The 22,439-nt window shown below is 46.6% G+C and overlaps 1 protein-coding gene and 1 long non-coding RNA gene across 2 annotated transcripts; both read left to right on the forward strand.

Moving 5' to 3' along the window:
* The first annotated feature begins 905 nt into the window (after positions 1–905).
* LOC147980478 (uncharacterized) lies at positions 906–4,436 on the forward strand. The gene is made up of 2 exons (XR_015619360.1): positions 906–1,345; positions 4,177–4,436. It is a non-coding gene; the product is annotated as an uncharacterized LOC147980478 (long non-coding RNA).
* Positions 4,437–5,885: 1,449 nt separating this feature from the next.
* LOC125545004 (receptor-like serine/threonine-protein kinase SD1-8) lies at positions 5,886–10,138 on the forward strand. The gene is made up of 6 exons (XM_048708827.2): positions 5,886–7,465; positions 8,368–8,705; positions 8,811–9,021; positions 9,117–9,354; positions 9,440–9,590; positions 9,678–10,138. The coding sequence occupies exons 1-6, from the start codon at positions 6,145–6,147 to the stop codon at positions 9,972–9,974; spliced, it is 2,556 nt and encodes an 851-aa protein (XP_048564784.1). The 5' UTR covers positions 5,886–6,144; the 3' UTR covers positions 9,975–10,138.
* The last annotated feature ends 12,301 nt before the right edge of the window (positions 10,139–22,439 follow it).

The raw sequence follows: 22,439 nt of genomic DNA on the forward strand, positions 1-22,439 counted from the left end.
AATCAAATAACAACTCTTTGTCTATGGTTAGGAAACATAACCATCTTTGATTAACGAGCTAGTCAAGTAGAGGCATACCAGTGACACTCTGTTTATCTATGTATTCACACATGTATTATGTTTCCGGTTAATACAATTCTACTATGAATAATAAACATTTATCATGAAATAAGGAAATAAATAATAACTTTATTATTGACTCTAGGGCATATTTCCTTCAAGAGGAAGGTTACGGCTACCATCAAAGTCTCAGAGTGGGGATGCTCCAGCAACCTCACACCGTCGTCGCATGTACAGGACAATACATTTCGTAAATGATTATATTGCTGCAACAAAGCAACTAGTAAAATTATACTGTAACACCCACAGTGTCAGGCTACAGTAATCTCCCCCTAATGATTTCATGTCATCAAATTAAACTAAGCCAAATTACCACATGATAAAAATCAAAGCCTTTTTCAAATTTAAAATAAAGTCAAAATAATATTTCTTCAAACATGAAAGATAAAATGTTCTTCTTGTGGAAAATATTCCATAACTAATTATGGTGATGAACCAACTTTTTTGTAAAAAAATTTAATGCCCTAAACTAAAGAAAACAGGGGATAAACCAATTATTTAAATGCTTTTAATTAACAAAAGTTGCAAAGAATTTTATTTAAATGCTAAACTTAATTATGGCAGTGGCCTATATTAATGATACTAATTTAGGTACTAACTTGGTATTTTATAAAACTAAAACAAATGAAACTATAATAGAAAACAGAAAAGGTTAAAAAAGGAAAAATATAAAAGAAACAAGAAAAGCCTTTCCTGCCCCCCGGGCCTCGGCCCACCAGGGACAGGCCTAGTTGGTCCGGCCCAGCCCCTCCCCGGGTCGCCTTCCCTCCCCTGTTCCCCCGATCGGGGTCGCAACAGGGGCGAGCCCCACCGGACCAGCTCGCCGACGGTGGCGGGTGGATAAGTGCCCCGGCTCTCTCTCTCTCTCTCTCTCTTCTCTCTCTCTCTCTCTCCCCCAGAACTGGAACCCTAGCCGGCCGCTATTCCCCCTCTCGCCTTGCCCAGATCCACCCCCCTCTCCCCTCAACTCGGTCCCGAGCTCGACCGAGCGAGCTCGTCGCCGCTGGCCTCCATTCCCGCGGCCACCTTCGTTCCCGCACCGCGCCTCCCTGTCCGTTCGCTCGGCCGACATCATCTACATCGAATACAAGCCGTCGCTGGAGCCCCTCGTGCCGGAGCAACCGGATCGAGCCGGTCTTCCTCCCTCTGCTCCGCTGTCGCCATCGCCGGAATCCGCGCCGCCGCGAGCACCTCGAGTCCTCCCCAGGCCTTCTCTGCAGCGAACGTGAGCACCCTACCCTCCTCTCTCTCTCTCCCCTGCTTCTCCCCCTGGCCATAGCTTCCCTCCCACGTCATGCCCGAGCTCGTCGCCGCGGTGGTGCTCGCCGTCGTGGCCACGCCTCGCGGGGCTGGTAGCCGACCACCCCCATTGTGCTCAGCACGCTCCCGGGGGCCTGTAAATCCCTCTCGCTCGCTTCATCGTGCCCCCTATCGTCATTCCGACGAAGGCCGAACTTCGGCCGCCGCGTCACTCGTCACCGCCGTCGCCACGGGCCTCCCCATAGCCTCCCGCTACCTCCATCGAACACGCCTCGGTCCCAGCTCGCCGTGGCACCAAGCCGCGCGCCGAACCGTGGCCTGGGGCTCAAACCTGAGCCCCCCCCGCCGCTTCTGTTGGTCGCCGGAGACCATCAGCGTGCACCGCCACGTTAAATTCCGGCGTGGGTAACCAACAGGTGGACCCCACGGGTTTAGCCTCTAACAACCACCCTAACACTCACTGACATGTGCCCCTCCCCCCCCCCCCCGCAACCAATTAGTTTAGGTTAAGAATAAACTCAGTTAATTAGTTTTAGACACTGACAGCCTGACCCAACTCGCTAATTAGATTGTTTAGGTTTAAATAAAACCTGTTTTATTAGCTGTCTCACTAACAAGTGGGGCCTACTGGTCAGGTTTGACCAGTCAACAGTCAAACTGTTGACTACTGACTGGGCTGCTGACTTAGCTCAGTGGCCCCACTGTCAGCCCCATTGACCCACCGTCTGGGTATACTTTTGGGTGTACCTAGCATTTACCCTTTTATTTCCGAATTAATGAATAATTTTAGAATATTATTTAAACTTTGAAAACTAATATAAGATAAATCGTGTGTCAGATGAAAATACTTTGTACATGAAAGTTGCTCAGAATAATCCAACGAATCCGGATACGCGGTCTGTTCGTCTGTCACATGCCCCTAGCATGGTGAACATGGAACCGTTCCCTCTCTTTCGTTTGTCTGGAAAATGCCAAATGCCGGGAAAACCCCTCCGGATGTTTTCCCTCTCCGTCTGCAACGTGTAGTCCTGCGTTAGAACACCCCTAGCGCCGTTTTTGTCTTGTCATGCTTAGTACTGCACCTGTGAGCTTTGTATTTACTGTTTCTTCCCCCTCTTCTCTTCGGTAAACCCCAAGACCGCTGTTGATGCCACTGTGATCGACTGCGTCGACGACGACCGTTCTTCCCTTTCAGCAGAGCTTCCACGCAAGAAAACCCCCATTGGTCATTCTGATATCACCCATTCCATTCTCTCTCATGCTTGCATTAGATTTTGCTACTGTACTTGATTGCTCTTATTCTGATGCATAGCCTGCTTTTGTAACCTGCTCTTGTACCTTACATGCTTATCCTAAACTAGTTAGTATAGGTTGGTTAGTGATCCATCAATGACCCCTCACCTTATCCTTGTTGCCCTTGCTGGATTATCAATTGACTCAATCTACATGATCAACGTCCAGGGCTCGACATATCACATCACACCCCCTTAGTTGTACGACTCTGCAGAGCTACTATCGAGTGTCGAGGGTGATACCTCATAATGCACTCCTGATGATAACTCTGTAGTGTAGCTATTCGGCCGTGGTTATCGAGGGTGATTCCTCCTTCACCACTCCCAATATGACTCCGTCGTGCAACACCTCAAGTGTGAACCTCGAGGGTGATTCCTCCTAGTTCACCTTGACGATTACATCAGGTGGATTCCATCGAGGGTGATTCCTCGGATTCCCCCTTGGTGTTTTGGACACACTGTTACTTTAACTTTACCACAGAACCATGTTACTGAAGTCGGGTCAGCCCTGAGGGGTACCCGCGAGTTGATGTGTACTCGGGTTGACCTGGAGGGTACCCGCGAGATTTCTACGTGCACGGCCGGGAATTCTGGGCCCTTGCCGTAAGTCTACGAGACGGGGCGATGGGGTCACATATCGTGAGTCTCTGCTCGTTACCGCGCGCTCCCAAGCCACTAACAAGATTGGGTATTTGATCTGAGTCGGGCACTGGCCTATACGCACTAACCACCGCACGGGAATAGTATATGGGCACTCGGCGTCCTAGTATCAGCCGGAGCCTTCTAGACGTCAGCGACTGAGCAGCGAACGCCGGGTTGGACTGGAAAGCATGCCCTTGTATAAGAGGGGCTAGGTCTGCTCACTGGCCGCCCACGCAACATGCAGGTGTGCAACGGGCGATGGGCCCAAGACCCCTGCGCGCATAAGATTTAGACCGGCGTGTTGACCTCTTTGTTTGGCCTAGATAGGGTTGCGACGTGTTGATCTTTCGAGGCCAGGCATGACCTAGGAAAGTGTGTACGGCCAGAGTAATCGAGCGTATTGGGTAATGTGGTGCACCCCTACAGGGAAGTTAATCTATTCGAATAGCCGTGTCCACGGTAACAGGACGACCCAGAGTTGTATTCCGATCTTTACAACTAGAACTGGATACTGAGATGTGGTATGGATATGATGGCTCCGGAATTGCTTTCTCGCAGGGAGTCGAGAAAGGATTTCAGGGCGTTAATGCTACAACATGTTTGCTAAATATAAACTGCTATTCTATACTCTTCTAAATGCTGCAAGATGCTTGGAGCTACTTGAAGATGTTAGTCTTCGATAGGCTAGGCTTTCCCCTCTATTCTGGCATTCTGGAGTTTAGTCCACAGCTACTACCCATTTCTTTGATACCAATGCATTTGTAGTGTAGATTCTTACTTGCGAGTATTTTGGATGAGTACTCACGGTTGCTTTGCTTCCCTTTTTCCAACTCTTTCCATTCTCCTCGGATGCTGCAATCAGATGGTGGAGCCCAGGAGCCAGATGCTACCGCCGACGACTACTACTACCCCAACGGAGCCTACTTCTACGTGAAGACTGCCGACGACAACGAGTAGTTAGGAGGCTCCCAGGCAGGAGGCCTTGCCTTTGCGATCGATGTTGCTTTTGTGCTAGCCTTCTTAAGGCAAACTTGTTCAACTTATGTCTGTACTAAGATATTGTTGCTTTCACTGACTCTTGTGTATTTGTAATATAAAGCTTGTATTATTTTAATTTATGCCTAGAGTTGTGTTGTGATATCTTCCTGTGAGAGTCCTTGATCTTGATCGTACACATTTGCGTGTATAATTAGTGTACGCTTGAATCGAGGGCGTCACATATACCATGTTGCACATCTCTTATCTATTTCTCATAAAAATTTTATTTGATAAATGACGCTTTTATTAATTGAAAATGTAGCATCAAACAAGCACAATTATAATGAGCAACACCCGTCTTCTCCATATCTTGAATGGACACGGCCAAAACATGAACTACCTAACAAAAGAAAATAAAAAAGCCGACATATCAGCAATAGTAATAAAGTCTCAAGTAACCGACACTATGCATATGTTGAGCGAGGTGATGGTCTAGTCCAAAGATTATTTTGCGACCCATGTTGGGTACAAAGTATAAATCATCTTAGTCGCCCTGCGTACACACATTTGTAATGCAAAGCTACATTTCTACAATAGTCTGTATATAATGGTGCCGCCGCAGACTCACCCTTGTGTACAAAGTCTTCTCACGTCCACTTGTTGTCTTCCATACAAACCATATGGATGACAGAGGGGATCGATCCCATGTGCATATATGCAACCCACGGGATTTATACTAACATAAACTGACCACGACCGCGCCGAGGGTAAAAAAGTCAACCGGTTCGATAGTCAACTTCACAGCCTCGCACGGTACGTCTACAATTAGTTACTGATCTTAATTAATTCATCACGTAACCAAAGTAAACTACCCGCATTACATGATACTGACGACGAGATGCCGTCACTCCTCTCCGAATTGACTTACGGACTTGTGGTACGCTACAAGATAATAATCGTCGTGGATCACAGCAGTCCATTCAACAATCAGACGGTGAACAAAAGTCAGATCTCCCCCCCGCTTGCAGGGGGCAGACGGCCCAGCAAGCCAGCCCGTCAGAACTCAGAAGCTCGAGCACATAGTATGAACGTAGCAGCCACGCGTCGTACGCATCCCTGTCCGTATTCATTGGTACGACATTTCAATTTTCGAGTCACAACTCACAAGCAAGCTCCATCCGATCCGCCTAACCCCATGTAGATGGAGGGCCGCGAGCAAAAATGTCGTGCAGACGGCCGGCTAAACGTGGACCGATTTAAGCTCCGAAAAAGGAAAACGTGGACCGTTTCCGTGGCCCGGCCGCCGCCCGTCCGTCCGTTGGCAGGTCACGACGCCCCTCCCCTCCGTGTGCGCCCCGGGAAAATGCAGCGCATGTGCGCCGCCCCCAAGGTCCGGGATCCTAGTCCAACCCCGCACCAACCGCCGAGCCCGAGGGAGGATAGTTCGCTCGTTGTGGCGCTCCTGTACCGCCTGTTTGGTGGAGACGGAGACTGTGTACCGCTACCAGCTCGCGTGAAGACCAGCTGTCTGTTCCCGAATCGGGCAGCCAACGTTGACCCCGGCACCATGCCAGTTGCTCTTTTGGAGTTTTGGTGGTCAGTAAACGAGGGGAACGGAACGGATATCAAATCCTCAAGTGGTCTCATTTGCCATGCTCCAAAGAGCGCGCGCTCGCGTCCACGACCGATTCATCTCACGCTGATCGGATCCCCAGGAATTATTATTGGGAGCGGCACGCGACCCGCTCGCTTTGCTAATCATCCCCGCACGATCGGCCACCAGCCCACCACCGTGCGGTGCGGGTCGGCGTCGGCGCGAGCTCGCAAGGCCATGCTCTGAGAGGGAGAGAGCATGACCACGACACGTGCGCCGATGATCCGGCTCCTCCTCCTCCTCCTCGTCCCCGCCGCCTGCTGCTTCTCCTCCGGCTCCGTCGTCGCCGCCACCGACAGCATCGGCCTGGGCGCGTCCGTCACCGGCAACCAGACGCTCGTCTCGGCGGGCGGGATCTTCGAGCTCGGCTTCTTCAGCCCGCCCGGCGGCCGGACGTACCTCGGCATTCGGTACGCGGGCATCGCGGACCGGACCGTCGTGTGGGTCGCCAACCGCAACGACCCGCTCGTCAGCGCCCCCGGCGCCCTCCGGCTCGCCCCCGACGGCCGGCTCCTCATCCTCGACCGCCAGAACAGCACCGTCTGGTCCTCGCCGGCGCCCACCCGCCGGATCACCGCGGGCGCCGTCGCCCGGCTCGGCGACGACGGCAACTTCCTCCTGAGCTCGGACGGGAGCGGCTCGCCCCAGAGCGTGGCGTGGCAGAGCTTCGACTACCCGACGGACACGCTGCTCCCCGGCATGAAGCTCGGGATAGACTTCAAGCGGCGCCTCACCAGGAACCTCACGTCGTGGAACACCCCCAACGACCCCTCGCCGGGGCAGTACACGTTCAAGCTCGTCCCCGGCGGGCTCCCGGAGTTCTTCCTCTTCCAGGGCCCCAAGAAGATCTACGCCAGCGGGCCGTTCAACGGCGCCGGGCTCACCGGCGTGCCCAACCTCAGGTCCCAGGATTTCCTCTTCACGGTGGTGAACAGCCCCGACGAGACCTACTACAGCTACGCCATCACCAACCCGCAGCTGCGGTCGCGGTTCCTCATGGACGGCACGGCGGGGGTGGTGCAGCGCTACGTCTGGACCAACGGCCAGTGGAGCAGCTTCTGGTACTACCCGACGGACCCCTGCGACACCTACGGCAAGTGCGGGGCGTTCGGCTACTGCGACACCACCCAGGCCCCGCTCTGCGCCTGCCTGCCGGGCTTCCAGCCGCGGTCGACGGAGCAGTGGAACCTCCGGGACGGGACCGGCGGGTGCGTCAGGACGACCAACCTGAGCTGCGGCGCCGGGGCCGGGGACGGGTTCTGGCCCGTGAGCCGGATGAAGCTGCCGGAGGCGACCAACGCGACGGTGCACGCCGACATGACGCTGGACCAGTGCCGGCAGGCGTGCCTGGCCGACTGCAGCTGCAGGGCCTACTCCGCCGCGAACGTCAGCGGCGGGATCAACCGCGGGTGCGTCATCTGGGGCGTCGATCTGATGGACATGCGGCAGTATCCAGCGGTCGTGCAGGACGTCTTCATCCGGCTCGCGCAGTCCGAGGTCGATGCCTTGATCGCCGCAGGTTCGACCTCTCATCATCTTCTCAAGCTTTCTCCATAGTGAGCACATTTTAGTTACATTTCAGTTGAATTTAGCTTTATGATTGCATCACTGTCAAACTCTCATTTTCTTACATCTAACTCGATTTGTGACAAAATTTGGCTTGCTAGCGTTAGAATTCGACCATGTATGTTAGCTAGAAATAAGGAACCTCCACTGGCCATTGCGGGTCCATTGAGAGGATCGAGCATCACATCACGTCACTAGAAAGTTTGCTGGCCGGTCTAGTTGCATATGCGTCCAAACACCCCTGTCAACAGTGTGGAGGTCCAACATCAATGTGTTCTCTGTATCTTCACCACCCATAACCATCTGATAGCTATCAAACCGTGTTCTCTTGCACGGCGATGTCGCTTGGTCGACAATCTGGATGGGCCGTGCACGTGGACGGACTGGCACCACTTTCCTCACCTATTCGGTGTTCAATTTGAATCCAGCTCTTCTGTTAGGTCGTCAGAGTTCGGCCAGTCGATGAAACAGTCGCAATGGATATTTGTTATTCCGTGAGACTCGTACTAGTCCAAGCTTATCATCCGTCGGTCGTTGGGTACAATTGCAAATTTGTAATACCCACTGTTACTTTTTTATTCTACTGAGAGCACCAAACTCGCCGGATTACTCATACTTAGTTAAAAAGATAATCGCTGGATTAGGCGCCGTGCAACCCGCACAAGAAACGCCACTTAACACCCAAATTGCATCACCACCCAACCTGAAAGAGACATGGCTACAGAAAATGTCTTGTAGATATGGTAAACTAAGCTCAAGTACGGTGTACTTGGACTGGAAAAGTTCATAATTCACACAACAGCCAGTGTTAGACCGGGTCACCTGACTGACGTTCACCGCTGCTTTGATTTTCAGCTCGCCGCCAGCGCCCGAACAGGAAGCTGCTGATCGCAGGCGTCGCCGCTGCTTCCGGGGTGCTTCTTCTGGGGGCGATTTTGGGCTGCTGCTGTTTCTGGAGGAAGAAGCGTCAGGCCAAAACGGCGCCAAGTAGCCACAGCGACGTGCTTCCGCTGAGGCACAGGAAACACCCCGCGGCGAGCCCGGCACGGAATCAACGGCTGGAGGAGAATAGGATGGGTTCCGAGAAAGATCTTGACCTCCCGTTCTTCGATCTAGAGGCGATTCTGACTGCAACGGATGACTTCGACCCTGATAGTAAGATCGGGCAGGGGGGATTTGGTTCCGTCTATATGGTACGTATATATAAGAAATTAAGAATCAGTTGGCACTAGATAGAGAACCTTATTATTTTTACTGTTATAGATTTTAACCGAATGGATCTGCATTTCCATGAGCAGGGAAAACTTGAGGATGGGCAAGAAGTAGCTGTAAAGAGGTTATCCAAGAAATCAGTGCAGGGCGTTGGGGAATTCAAGAACGAGGTGAAACTGATAGCAAAGCTTCAGCATAGGAACCTTGTGAAGCTGCTAGGCTGCTGCATCGACGACGACGAGAGAATGCTTGTCTATGAGTTCATGCCCAACAACAGCCTAGACACATTCATATTTGGTCAGTTCATTTTCTTTGCAGAAACAGCTTCTAACTTCTTGTGCTGGGATTACATGTGCAATGTGCTTACCGCAGTTGATATATTTGTGCTGCAGATGAAGAAAAGCGCAAGTCACTAGTATGGAAGAACCGTTTTGAGATCATTATGGGGATTGCGAGGGGTCTGCTTTATCTCCATGAAGACTCCAGGGTCAGGATCATCCACAGGGACATGAAGGCAAGCAATGTGTTATTAGACAGAAATATGATCCCCAAGATCTCTGACTTCGGCATCGCGAGAATGTTTGGAGGTGATCAGACAACTGAATATACCATGAAGGTCATTGGGACATAGTGAGTACCATCTCTCTATTAATGTTTACATATACTACACTTGAAAATGCGCTTTCAAGCTGACTTGTGAGATGGTGGTTTTCAGTGGCTACATGTCTCCAGAATATGCAATGGACGGCGTATTCTCTATGAAGTCCGATATTTATAGTTTCGGTGTCCTGGTGATAGAGATCATCACTGGCAAGAGGAATCGAGGCTTTTACGACGACGAGCTTGATCTCAACCTCCTTGGTTATGTAAGTACGAGCATGATTAATTGTCAAAAGTGATAGATCTTTGATTGTTTATGTTACTAATATGCAATCATGTTGATCATTTTTTAGGCATGGATGTTGTGGAAAGAAGGTCGGGGTGTGGAGCTACTGGATGAAGCAATGGGCGGCACCTTTGACTACGATGTGGTGCTCAGGTGCATACAGGTCGCTCTCCTGTGTGTTCAAGTGCATCCTAGGAGCAGGCCACTGATGTCCTCAGTTGTCATGTTGCTGAGCAGTGAGAATGCAACAATGCCAGAGCCAAACGAACCTGGAGTAAACATTGGAAAGATCACGTCTGACACTGAATCGTCTCAAACACAGACAGGAATCAGCTTAACAGAAACTGCAGTGGATGCTAGGTAGTTAATTAAGGGTAGAAATTCTTGTTGCTTTGTTGGTTTGTACAGCATAGGCATTTCTATTTTACCTAGTGTCAAAAGATCTTGGATTTTTTAACTACAAGCAATGTTTAATTACTCATCAAAGAGCTACATCATTATATAAACATGTGCGCTTGTAGTGAACTACTCCCTCCGTCCCATTGTCTGTTCTTGTAGTTCAGTTTTTTTTAAACATCATCAACTTTTTTAATTAAAAATAATGGTTACATCGTTAATAAGAAGAGAAACAATTTGTTTCATAGGTTCTTCTATCCAATCGCTTGTCACGGAACATTTTGCTAAACTAGCAAGCTCATGGGCTACTTTATTCGCCTCCTATTACAATGTTCAAAACTAGTAAGTGGAAAATCGCAAGCCATAAAGTAGCAGTCATCAAAATCTGCGGCCGCTGCTCCTGCAGACGGTCCTTCGTTCTTCATTGCGTCAATGAATTTCATATTGTCAGAGTTTATAATGAGACGATTGCATCCCGTCTTTTGTGCCAGTAATAAGCCAAACCTAAGTGCTAATGCTTCAGCTGTTAAAACATCGGCACGCCATTCAATTTTCCAATTTCCACCAACAATGAAGTTTCCTTTGTCATCCCAAAGAACAGCACCCGCTGTGCCCCTTAGCAGGTCGTGATCAAATGAAGCATCCACATTCAGCTTAATAAACCCCCTAGGAGGTGTGCTCCATCCTTTGTTTTTTCTCTTAGCATTGTGTGAGTGGACATTAACATAATTTGCCATTATAACACGAATCCCCATGGATGTTTGGTACGCCTCTTGAGACTTTCCCTCATGAACCAAGTTTCATCTATTCCACCATAAATATCACACGGTTATAGCAATCATCTCGTGCATTCTGAAAACCCAAAATAGCTAGTTCTTGTTATGGCATAAGGAGTAATGATTCAAAGACCGACTCTCCCGCACGATCAACAACACATGCTTTTCTAATTGTTCCAAACATTCCCAATTTATCCCACACTTCTTTTGCTTTCTAGCATAGAAATAACATGTGCTTGGTATCTTCTGGCCCATTCGAACAAGCTGGGCATACGGGCGAAACTTTCATGTGTCTATTAGCCAGCGTAACACGACACGGTAGGGTCCCATGAAGCGTATGCCATATAAAGATTTTTACCTTCGCTTGACAAGCTAAATTCCAAATCTTCTTCCAAATAGGATTAACCTTGCTTCTACCCATACCATTTGTGTATTCCAATTTTCTTCCGTGTTGTTTAGTCCACTCCTCCAAATAAGCTGGTCATACGGTAAACAAATCGTTTTTTGTATAGCTCCAGGCAATGAAATCCGACATACTATGTATAGGGAGAAAGATCGCCAGTACTCTAGAAGCATCAATTGGCCAGAATGTTTGTGTCACCAAATCTTCATCCCAAAAGTTCATGACGGGATCAATTAGGTTAGAGACTTTCGTCAAAATGTTCCCACATCTAGGAGTAATAATCCTCCTATTCGCGCAATTTGGAATCCATGCATCTCTCAATATGTCAATATTTTGTCCATTTCCAAGCCTCCATATATAACCATTTCTGAGAGATTCAACACCCGACATAATGCTTGGCCAAGTGAAGGAAGAACCCTTTTTTAAGCTTGTATTCATCAGGTCACCTTCCGGGAAATATTTGGCTCTTAAAACTTTAGCACATAGCAAGTCAGGATTATCCAGGAGACGCCAGGCTTGTTTAGCTAACAATGCCAGATTGAAACAGTATAAATCTCATAATCCCATTCCTCCTTGAACTTTTGGGACACACATCTTTCACCACGCCATCCAATGCATTCTTTTCTGATTGTCCTCGTCACCCAACCCAAATTGTGATATCGCGTCAATAATTCCTTTGCAAAAAAATTAGGAATTTTAAAGGCAGACATGGCATAAGTTGGGATTGCTTGAACAACAGATTTCAGCAAAAAATCCTTTCCTCCAACAGATAACAATTTTTCTTTCCATCCACTAATTTTCATGATAATTCTATCAATCAAGAACTGAAAACAATCGCTCTTGTCCATCCCCACATTGACCGGTAAACCCAAGTATTCGTCATTAAGTGCTTCCGTCATAATAGACATAATAGTACAAACTTGCACCTTGTCTTTCACTTTTGTATTCGGGCTAAAAAGTATGCTGGATTTTTCAACACCCATCATTTGCCCCGAGGCGACACGATAGGAATCGAAAACTGTTCTCAGACCTTTCGCGTTCCTTGCATTCGCTCGCATAAGGATCAAGGAATCATCCGCAAAAAGTAGGTTTGAAATTGCCGGAGCTTCTCTGCTAAAACAACTTTGAACTTCATCCTCACTCATTTACTCCACCACTCCCAAGCACACAATCTAGTGGTTATACTCTGTACAACAAACAAAGGTGACTTCACATGGTAAAATTTGCATCCATGGCCAGACTTGTCGTGGGCACCACGACACATCAGTTCTGATCCTTATTCTTGCCTATATTATAATTTATTCAAAAAACAAGTCAAATTGACACTAAGATGAATATAGAAGGATATGAAGAGCTATAACATAGATCGTTGTTGCAAGCAAATAACAGTTAGCATTGGTTGCACTTCAACCAATTATAAATGGCAATACTCCCATTCCGTTTGATCCCCCGCCCCCCACGTACACACACATAACCTGCCTCCCCCAACCATTATTTTCTTAATACTCCCATTTCGGTTTTTTCCACTGTCCCACTTTTCCTTTCCTTGTACGTTGTCACACCCTGCTGCCATCAGATAGCACCCCCGTCCAGGAGTACACCCCGCTGCCACCATACGACATCGCCATCCGGGCGTACACCGGTTGGCCCATGACAGCCGAGATTTTCCAAATCCTTGCCGTCATTGCAAAGCAACTTTGACTAGTGGCTCGCTGACAATATCCACCAAGTTCTACAAGACGTTCGTAGAGTTCACACTTCCTTTTCTCACATGTGCAATTGAGAGTCAAATCTATTATCCATACAAGGTCCTCAGAATTACTATAGCCACATTTCCCTTTTTGACGCTTTAGCCTAGCTTATCTGGTTGTGTTGTTGAGGATGGTTGTAAGATACTTTTGGTTGCTTTAATGTAAACTGTGGGGGAAAGGGGGGGGGGGCTTTCATCTAAAAAAATAAGAAACATTGCTATATATACCAGGACTATTAACAAATAGTAGGTGTTTACGGAAAAAGGAGGTCAAACACATCAGGGCCTATTTTTAAAATACTACAAAAAACACTATTAGATATACCATGGTTTATAAAACTAAAGTATTAATTGGTGCCAAACAATTGTTATCCCGTTGTCAGAAGAGTAAATAAAGAACAGATTATCTACATACACATATTTATGAAAGATATTTAGTCAGCAAGAACATTTACTTGCCCACTTCATTGCAAACCAACTCATATGTGCCACTATTAATTAATGTAAAATTAGTTTCCATCTTAGCAAAATTTAGAACCAGATGGATAACTATAAAGAGGCCTAAATATACTTGTATTTCCTTTTTGCTTCCCCTAGGTGCTGCACGTAGAGTATGATGGTGTTAATCAAATGGACATAATTATCTTTACCTGGATATAATTTGCACCATTGAACAGAATTTATCCAATTTAAAACCGTTCTTCGTAGTATGTGCCTATCACAAATGAGTAAAATGTTAATAGAACTAAGTAGTTGTTAGATGAAAGCACGAAAAAAGGTGGGTTGCTAATTATGCTTATAGGTAGCTGATATACATGCTAGGAACAATTACTTATAGGTAAAGAGATAGGGGGATTGTGAAGCAATACTTGGTAATACTACATGGTAAAGATATGAAGAATATAATTGTGGGAAAACACATTGTGCCCAGATCTTAAAAGGGTAAATATGCAACTTTATCTGCTTGGAAGAAACTGACCTCTTCTTTGTGTCTTGCATAGCTTGAACTCTTATTTGCTGGGTCATGAGTCAACATTTGGAAGGATACTTTAAAATCAACACATAAATATGATCCAGTTTGAGAACATGTGTAGCATTTAAATACACATGTATATTCAGAATTACAGACTATGAGGGGCATGAGACGGATGTGCAACCTGCACTTGCCGGCCTCCATGCGGGATTGCATGCTGGCCTCTGCACGTAATTACACTGCATAATTCTTTCTTATTTAAAAAATAATAAACAACCATTAAAATAACTATTCTAATATGTTTGTTTGGCATATCACATACATGATGGAAGGAAATATTGACATTATATCACATAAAAAGTTATAAGCTTACATGTACAAAGGTGCTGACCCAGATCACAAACCAAACAAAGCACATCATCCGGCCTAAAAGAAAGAACGAAGAATTTGAGCAGCAAGGGACGCCCGAACACAGGCACACTTTGATTGCCCCATGTGTGAAACAAACAGCAGGAGAGATCAATCCTGCCACCAAATAAAAATTATAGAAAAGGAAAAGGAACTACTAATCAGAGGAGAAGTTGTTATATAGGCACTTGTGTGAAGTCAATGCATCAGATTCACTACTACCAATATACATCATAGTGCATGTTTTGGGTATCCAAATACCCCACTAAGATGCAACCTGCATCTAAGCTTTATACGTGTTCATGTGCAACCATGCATGTACTGAAGCTTGGAGAAAGCACAGACGCATAACACTAACAGCGGCCAGTAAACACACGCCGATGCAAAGCAGCGGCAGCGGCACAACGCACACACACGCTCAGCTGTGGCGGCAAGCACATAAAATACATACACACATCAACAAGCAGTCTGGCTTACTGAAACTATGGCTTCCATACTTCAGCAGGAGCTCAGAAAAATAGGGAAACATACTGAGTGGCCGGAGGATGGATGGATTGCGTGGCCTTGTGATTTTAGACTAGCGACAGTGGAAGTCATATAGATGTCAACATCACACTTATCTAGAAAAAATAAATGACGTGGCATGTAATTAATGAAGAAAGAGAGACATGTGGTAAGACTAGCCATAGTGGAGAGTAACATACACATATCCCTATGCTATGTTACTACCTTCATAGTGGCTAGTAACTTAGGTGTGGTGTCATGCAAAACTTCATTTATTAGGTTATAGACTCATATTGCTTTGGGAGATGTGATGTTACAGTAACTAGCTAAGTTACTAGAACTACCTCTCTCTTCATTACCTCATTGCCACATAGACAAATTTGATGAGTTGGACTTGAAGTTACTTCCACTATGGCTAGTCTAACATAGCTAGTTACTGTAACATCACACATATCAAAAAAAGATGAATCTACAACCTAATAAATGAAGTGATGCATGAGGCTAGTCATAGTGGGAGTAACTTAGCTAGTAACATAGTGCACTTCAAGAAATTTTTGCTTACGTGGCAAATATTTAATGTGAGGTGCTAACATAATATGTTACTGTAACATAGCGCTTCCCAAGACAAGATGAGTCTACAAGCTAATAAATGAAGTCATCTATGACACTACTATCATGTTACTTTGTATTATGAAGGTAGTAACTTAGACTAGTGTCATATGCATGACACTAGTCTAAGTTACTCCCCACTATGACCAGCCTGATACAACATCTATGTTACTACCCACTATGACTAGTAATATATGCATGTTACTACTCTAAGTTACTGCTCACTGTGACTAGTCTTAGCCGAGTCACTACATCACGTTGAAGAAGTTGTCCTTACCGTTGTTCATCAGCGCCATCACCTCCATCTCGAGATCCGGCCGCATACCTACTTGCCCATGGTGACAATCTGGCCGCCGCCGGCCTCACTACAGCCGGATCCTCTGTCCTCGGCCCCGAGACCTTCTCGACTGTGGAGAAGAGGAGAGATCATCGAGTGGTTGTCTGGGATCTCAGACGCGTGCCTGGGCCGCATCGTCCCTCGCCCGCCATGCCGCAGCGGCCACAGGCTGGCCGACGTGAGGTTAAGTAGTCGATTGGATTTTTCCTTAAATTTTGTTATTTGTTTCCTTAAAATATGTTATTTTATTTCCTAAAGTAAATTGCATTGATGGGAGGAATCAGTTGATTTAGATAAGTTATGAAAGTTAGATCTGTGATTTTTTGTACCTTAGTGTTGGTTTACAAGGAAAGAGTGGAGAGAAAATAAAACCCGTAGAAAAGAGATGGGGGAGGGGTCGAAAAAATCAGTTGAAGAAAACCAATCAAAAGTGAGGGATGCAATCCTACCAACTATTCCATTAGAAGTAGAGATGCCTCCCAAAATCGAGGAAGATGGAGATTGCGCTGATATCACAGGAGAATTGTGCCCGTGGGGCTAAATTTTTCTGCAATTTTCTCTGGCGCAAATCCTTTCTAGCGTGATTTTAACATGATTATAAAACACTCCGAGCTGATTACGTTTTTCTTCTGTTTCTTGGTTTCGGGATTTGATATGTATACAGCCGGTCTATTGTGCTAATATTAGCAGAATAACTATTCTGATAACACTTCCGCACTGCACGCTCAACGCAAGTGCACGTCATTGTTTGAACCAAGTGTTCTGCAGTACTCAGGCGAGTGAACTTCTCGTCGCAAAAAAACTGCATGCTCTGTTTTTTCGGTACCTTTTTTGCTCTACTTTTTTAACCATTTATCGAAACGATGCGATGTAATATACCGTTGAAAAGCTATGAATTAGGCGCTACTTTGCCATGTTGAACATTTTTCGAGATTCCTCGCGGTTTAAGAGCAGTTTTGAAAATGGTGCGGCGTACGACGTGTGGTAGCGAGCGTTTTTTCACTTTTTTTTCTAAACCGCTCGTCGGAATGATGCAAATGATACACTGTTGAAAAGATATCGTCAAGGCGCATCTTTTTCATATCTATTATTTTCTCTAATTCGTTACGGTTTAAGAGCAGTTTCAAATTTACTAAATCGTGGAACTCTGTTTTTCAAAAAAATTCAATTTTTGGTACTATTTTCACTCTAGTTTTTGAACGGTTTGTCGAAACGAGGCGTGTGATCCGCCGTTGGAAAGCTACAGACGAGGCGCAACTTTCATATGTTGAAACTTTTTTGAGATTCCTTACAGTTTTATGTTAATTTTAAAAATCGTGCGGCGAACGACGAGTGACAGCGGCCGTTTTTCGTAAAAATTTTCAAACCGCTCGGCGGAATGATGCAAATGATACATCATCGAAAAGATATCGAGGAGGCGCAACTTTTTCATTTAGAACACACTCTCTAATTCCTTACAGTTTAAGAGCAGTTCTAAAATTACTAAAATGCGGATACTCTGTTTTTTGAGACACCAAAACCGACGTGTGTACTGGATTGGACAGAAGAACGCACTACTTCGGGTAGAAAACCGCACTGCATCAGACAGTCAAACGAACTTCATAATTTATCTTATCGGGCATAAATTTTCTCAGATGAGCCTTTTTGTGAGTTCTTGTTGTCATTTTTTTATGAACGACAAAAGAACGCACTGCTTCGGACGGAAACTGCATCAGACAGTCAAGCGAACTTCATGATTTGTCTTATCGGGCGTAAATTTTCTCAGATGAGCTTTTTGTGAGTTTTTGTTATCATTTTTTATGAAATACAGAAGAACGCACTACTTCGGACGGAAAACCGCATTGCATCAGAGAGTCAAGCGAACTTCATGATTTTCTTGTCGGGCATAAATTTTCTCAGATGAGCTTCTGTGAGGTTTTGTTGTCATTTTTTTATGAACAACAGAAGAACACACTGCTTCGGACGGAAAACCATACTGCATCAGACAGTCAAACGAACTTCATGATTTTTTTTGTTGGATGTAAATTTTCTCGAACGAGTTTTTGTTTCCTTTAAAAAAAATATACGAGAGTGGACCGCAGAGACGAGTGCAAATGAACCTCGACATACATGGAAGTGAACAACATTACTATTTTTTGTTTCGCTAATTTTTTCACACTTCCACGCTTTGTGCAAGTGAACATCATCACTCTCAAAAGTGAACCACATCCGAGGGTCAAGCACACTGCATGTGTTGATGTAATCAACTGATTTTTTAAAACACACGAAACAAATTGCACTTCATACAAAGGGACAATGAGCTGCTACATAAATTGAAGTGAATTACTTTTTTCAATCGTCCCACAAACAAAACAAATTGCATTAGAGAAAGAAGTGAACCTCCCGTGGAAATTTCTTTCTCTTTCTTTTACAAAGTGAACCACTAAGGGGCTGCACTTTTTCCACAGATTCGAACAGGGTTCAGCGAGCTGCACAATAATGTATTGTGAGCTGCACATAATTTCATCTAAACTACATGGTTAATGTTAGTGAGCTATATGGATGAGGCAACCGGACTGCACTTAAAATTACATTGCATCGAAAGAATATTATCTCCCACCAATATTCTTTTGGATTTTTTAGCAAACAACTGAACCACGCATAATAACAAAAATAAAGTACTGCACGACCGAGCTAACTAAGCTGCACGCACACTTTATGTTTTTGCCCCACAGTTGATGCTCATGGACACAATACATCCATCTGTTGTTTTACACAGCCACACTCATACATACACAGAAAATTAGCACTAGCCAGATAAAAAAATCAGCACCAACAGCCAGCCAAATTACAATTTGAGGACAACCGAACTGCACTAGATCGCATTACAAGTACATATACAAAAAATAAACCACAGGGACACCAGTGAAGGACTGCATGTCACGGCCAGCCGGAGTGCAATTCTACTTCTGTCAACTTCTCGGAATCCCTGAAGAAAAGCAAGCCCGCACAAGATGAAATAGTGCACTGCAAAACAGTAAGCCACACACCATTGAGCGAAACAGTTTTTTTGCAATGTACACATGAACTGAACTGAACCTTTTTGTCTAGTAAAAAATGCACACATGGCTCAACTGAACTGAATCTCTTTTTGTTGTAAAACATGCGGTTACCTGGAGAGGGAGGCCAAGGGTTGGGGCTCCACTGCTGGGGGGAGAAAATTGGATATTTGCCACTTTTAATATGTGGCTTCTCAAAGTTGCCACTTTCAAGATTGGTTTCGCAGAATTGCCACTCTGCTCGTTGGCTCCTTGATTACCATGCCACTTCCCTCCTTTTAGTGATTTACTTTTTTCCTTTTCCATTTATAAGCACAGGAGAAGACCAAACTACCCCCTAATTCTATGTACACATTACACGTCAGTATCTGACTATCTGCATCTGTTTATGCATCTGTTCGAGTAGAGGAGAATGAGCTGCACAGATCTTGTCATCGCCCGTGCACAGTCGCTGTTGTCGTCCGCGCCACTCAGCTGCTTGCTGCTCGCTCCGCTCGTCTGCCATCGCCAATCGCCCTGTTTGGCCACGCGCCATAGCCACTCAGGCCGGCGGCCTGCTCGGCGCTCGCCTCGCTCGTCCCGGCTGACCAGCCGGCTGGGATGAGGTGGATGGATCAATCACTACAGATTTTTGAACAAAGCAAGGTCAACACAATACCATTGAGAATTCATGCACGCGGCCTGGACGTGAGATAAGAGGCATGCGTGGTTGCCGAGATCGGCGGCATGCTACGTATAGAAGATCGACAACACAGGACGTCGAGAAGATCGGCGTCACGCGACGTCTAAGCGATGTGCGACACTCTGCGTTGAGGACACGGTATTCTCGGCGGCCGGTGCGCTCTCGTGTCAATCAGAATGTGGATAGTACCTGTATAGAATTAGGGGTAGTTTGGTCTTTTCCAGTGCTTATGAGTGGAAAAGAAAAAAATAACATCACTAAAAATAGGGAAGTGGCATGGTAATCAAGGAGCCAACGAGGAGAGTGGCAATTTTGCGAAGTCAATCTTGAAAGTGGCAATTTTGAGAAGCCACATATTGAAAGTGGCAAATATCTAATTTTCTCGGCTGGGGGAAAGGATGTCAGAGTGGTGGCGCCGCCGCTGCCCGGAGAGGAAACCAGAGAGGTGGGGACGTCTGGATTTTGGCGCATGGTGGAGGCGCGATCATTGGCAGGGGATCAAACCATCTCCAGATGCGGAGCACGGCGAGCTCCAACCCAGTGGATCGTCGTAGGGGCTTGATCTGAAAGGATTTGGGGCTTGGCAGAGCTGGCCTGGCTGCGGAGGCATGGGTCGAGGCGGGACGACGGCGCTGGGGCCGGATCCCTAGCGGATCCGATGCCGGGCAGGGAGCAGTGGCGGACTGCAACACCCCTTGGATGTCAGGCCCAAGTGTCAAGGAGCAGCTTATTATCTTCAGTTATCGGACGGCTCTGGTGCAAAACGGTTCGGTGCATCGTACGGCTCACAGGGCTCGCCTACTCCACCAACCGTTACCGTTCACTGTACCGTTTCATTTGTCGTTACTGTTCTGTCTCATCCATTTGCCAGCTGCAGCTATAAAGCTGGCCGCTGCCTTCTGTAATCGCTATCGAATTATGCTGAGAATATCTCTATGATACAAGCATACATCTTATATCAATACAAACACTAGTTCTTGCTCCTACTTTCCCCTTTCCTCTCGCACGAGATCTGAGATTACTCTGTTCGATCCACCCCAATTCCCGTGCGGGGTGTGACAATTGGTATCATGAGCGTAGGTTTTCCTCGGCGGCGTGACAAATCGGAGCGGCTATGGTGATTTCCCTCCCTTCCCTCCCTCTTTCGGCGGCGGCAATGAGTGCGAGGGGGAGACGGAATTGGCGGCGCAGGCGGCGGTAGACTCATTCGGCGGCGGCTCGTTGAGCGCGACTGGTTGGGGGAGCACATCGCTCTCGCAGTAAAATCCCAGGTCTAGCGGCGAGTGGTGCTGCTCCGGTGGCGAATCTCGACGGCGGCGGCAGGGTTGAGTGCTCAGTTCGGGTTCCCGGCCAGATCCGGTGGTAAAATTCCTCTCTGACCACTCCACTACGATGGGGAAATCCAAGCCAAGTTTGGATGAAGCGGAGGTGTCTGATCTGCTGGCCATGAAGGACGATTTTGCGCAGCAGCATGAAGAAACGGCAGAGCTGCGAGGCGAGATGGAGGATCTGCGCAAGGAGGTGCACTCAATCAACACCAAGCAGGACACGATGGTTTCAGTTATGAGCGGAGTTCAGAAAGCAGTATCGTCTCTCAATTTACAACTCACAGCCATGGCTGATGTGCTGAAGACCCTTAGTACACTCGAGGCGTCCACTTCTGCACCACAAGGGTCAGTAATCCCTGAGCAAGCAACTGTTCCACCAGAGAGCAGAGAAGCAGTGGGGGAAGCAGACAGAACACTCACTGACGAACTATGGAAGCGACTAGCTATGGAACAAGAGAAAACCAGACATTTGGCCTCACAAATCCCTCCTCACTTAGCCCCAATCCAGGTTCCCAGACCTTCTGTTCCTCCAGGTTTTGGAGCTAGAAATGCGGTGGATATTCACTCGGGCAACGCTACACCAACAGCTACGTACAAGACAGCACGTACCCCAGGGTTCCACAGTTTTCAACCTCCAGCTGTTCGTCAGGGCTGGGAAGAATTTCAGAAACAATATGAGCAGGAAATGCGAACACAATTCCTTAAAAGCATCACCAAGGGCCCCAGAATGGATTTCCCTCATTTTGATGGCGACAACCCAGCAGGATGGATCCGTCAGTGCGATAAGTATTTCCAAATGGCAGGTGCACCGGCTGAATATAAAGTCAGTTTAGCACAGTTATATGTAGTGGGAAAGGCTGACGTTTGGTTGCGTCGTTCGGGTATTCTCAAGAAACAATGGAGTTGGAGCCAGTTCTCTGAAGAAGTGCTCCGCAGATTCTCTTCGGCCAATTCTTACGAGCTGACAGAGAAATTCAACACCTTGAAACAAAATACACTATCAGTTTGTGATTACACTGATCAGTTCGAGGAGCTGATGGCAGAAGTGCAAGCGGAAAATCCTATTATGGACGAAAAGTGGTTTGTCCGCTGTTATGTTAATGGCCTCCGAGCCCATCTCAAGTATCAGCTGCGCCCACTTAAACCAACTTCACTCACTGAGGCCTATTGGTTAGCTGTTGACCTGGAAAAGGGAGCTTCTGAAAAGAAATCTTACACTGCGAGTTATAGCACTGCTAAAAACTCTGCTAGTTATCACAAACCTGAAAAACCTCCTGATCCTAAGCCAACTACTGTAAGTCAAAGAGCTCGGGAGCCGGGGAAGTGCTGGCGTTGTGGAGATACTTGGTTCCATGGTCACAAGTGCAAGTTAGCACCAGTTCTGAATGTGTTAACAGGCGAGGACCCTAATGAACAAACACAAGAACAGCAGGAACTGGATGAACAGGAAAATTCTGAACAACCACAAACTGAAGAACAAATGCATGACCATCTCTGCTCAAGCCATGCGTTCTGACAACAGTAACACAATATCCATATTGGTCAATATTGAAGGCAAACAGGGCATTGCTCTAGTGGACTCTGACAGTAATTCCACGTTCATTAGTCTTCAGTTTGCACTGCAA

This window comes from Triticum urartu, chromosome 3A (assembly GCF_056163025.1).
Source record: "Triticum urartu cultivar PI428250 chromosome 3A, HENAU_Tu73, whole genome shotgun sequence".
In the NCBI taxonomy this organism is placed as follows: Eukaryota; Viridiplantae; Streptophyta; class Magnoliopsida; order Poales; family Poaceae; genus Triticum; species Triticum urartu.

What these genes read in the sequence shown, in the direction of transcription:
- LOC125545004 (XM_048708827.2), top strand. Translation starts at nt 6,145, where the DNA reads ATGACCACGACACGTGCGCCGATGATCCGGCTCCTCCTCCTCCTCCTC. An exon ending in CGATGCCTTGATCGCCGCAG is followed by an intron (nt 7,466 to 8,367) that starts GTTCGACCTCTC and finishes TTTGATTTTCAG; the next exon opens with CTCGCCGCCAGCGCCCGAAC. An exon ending in GATTTGGTTCCGTCTATATG is followed by an intron (nt 8,706 to 8,810) that starts GTACGTATATAT and finishes TTCCATGAGCAG; the next exon opens with GGAAAACTTGAGGATGGGCA.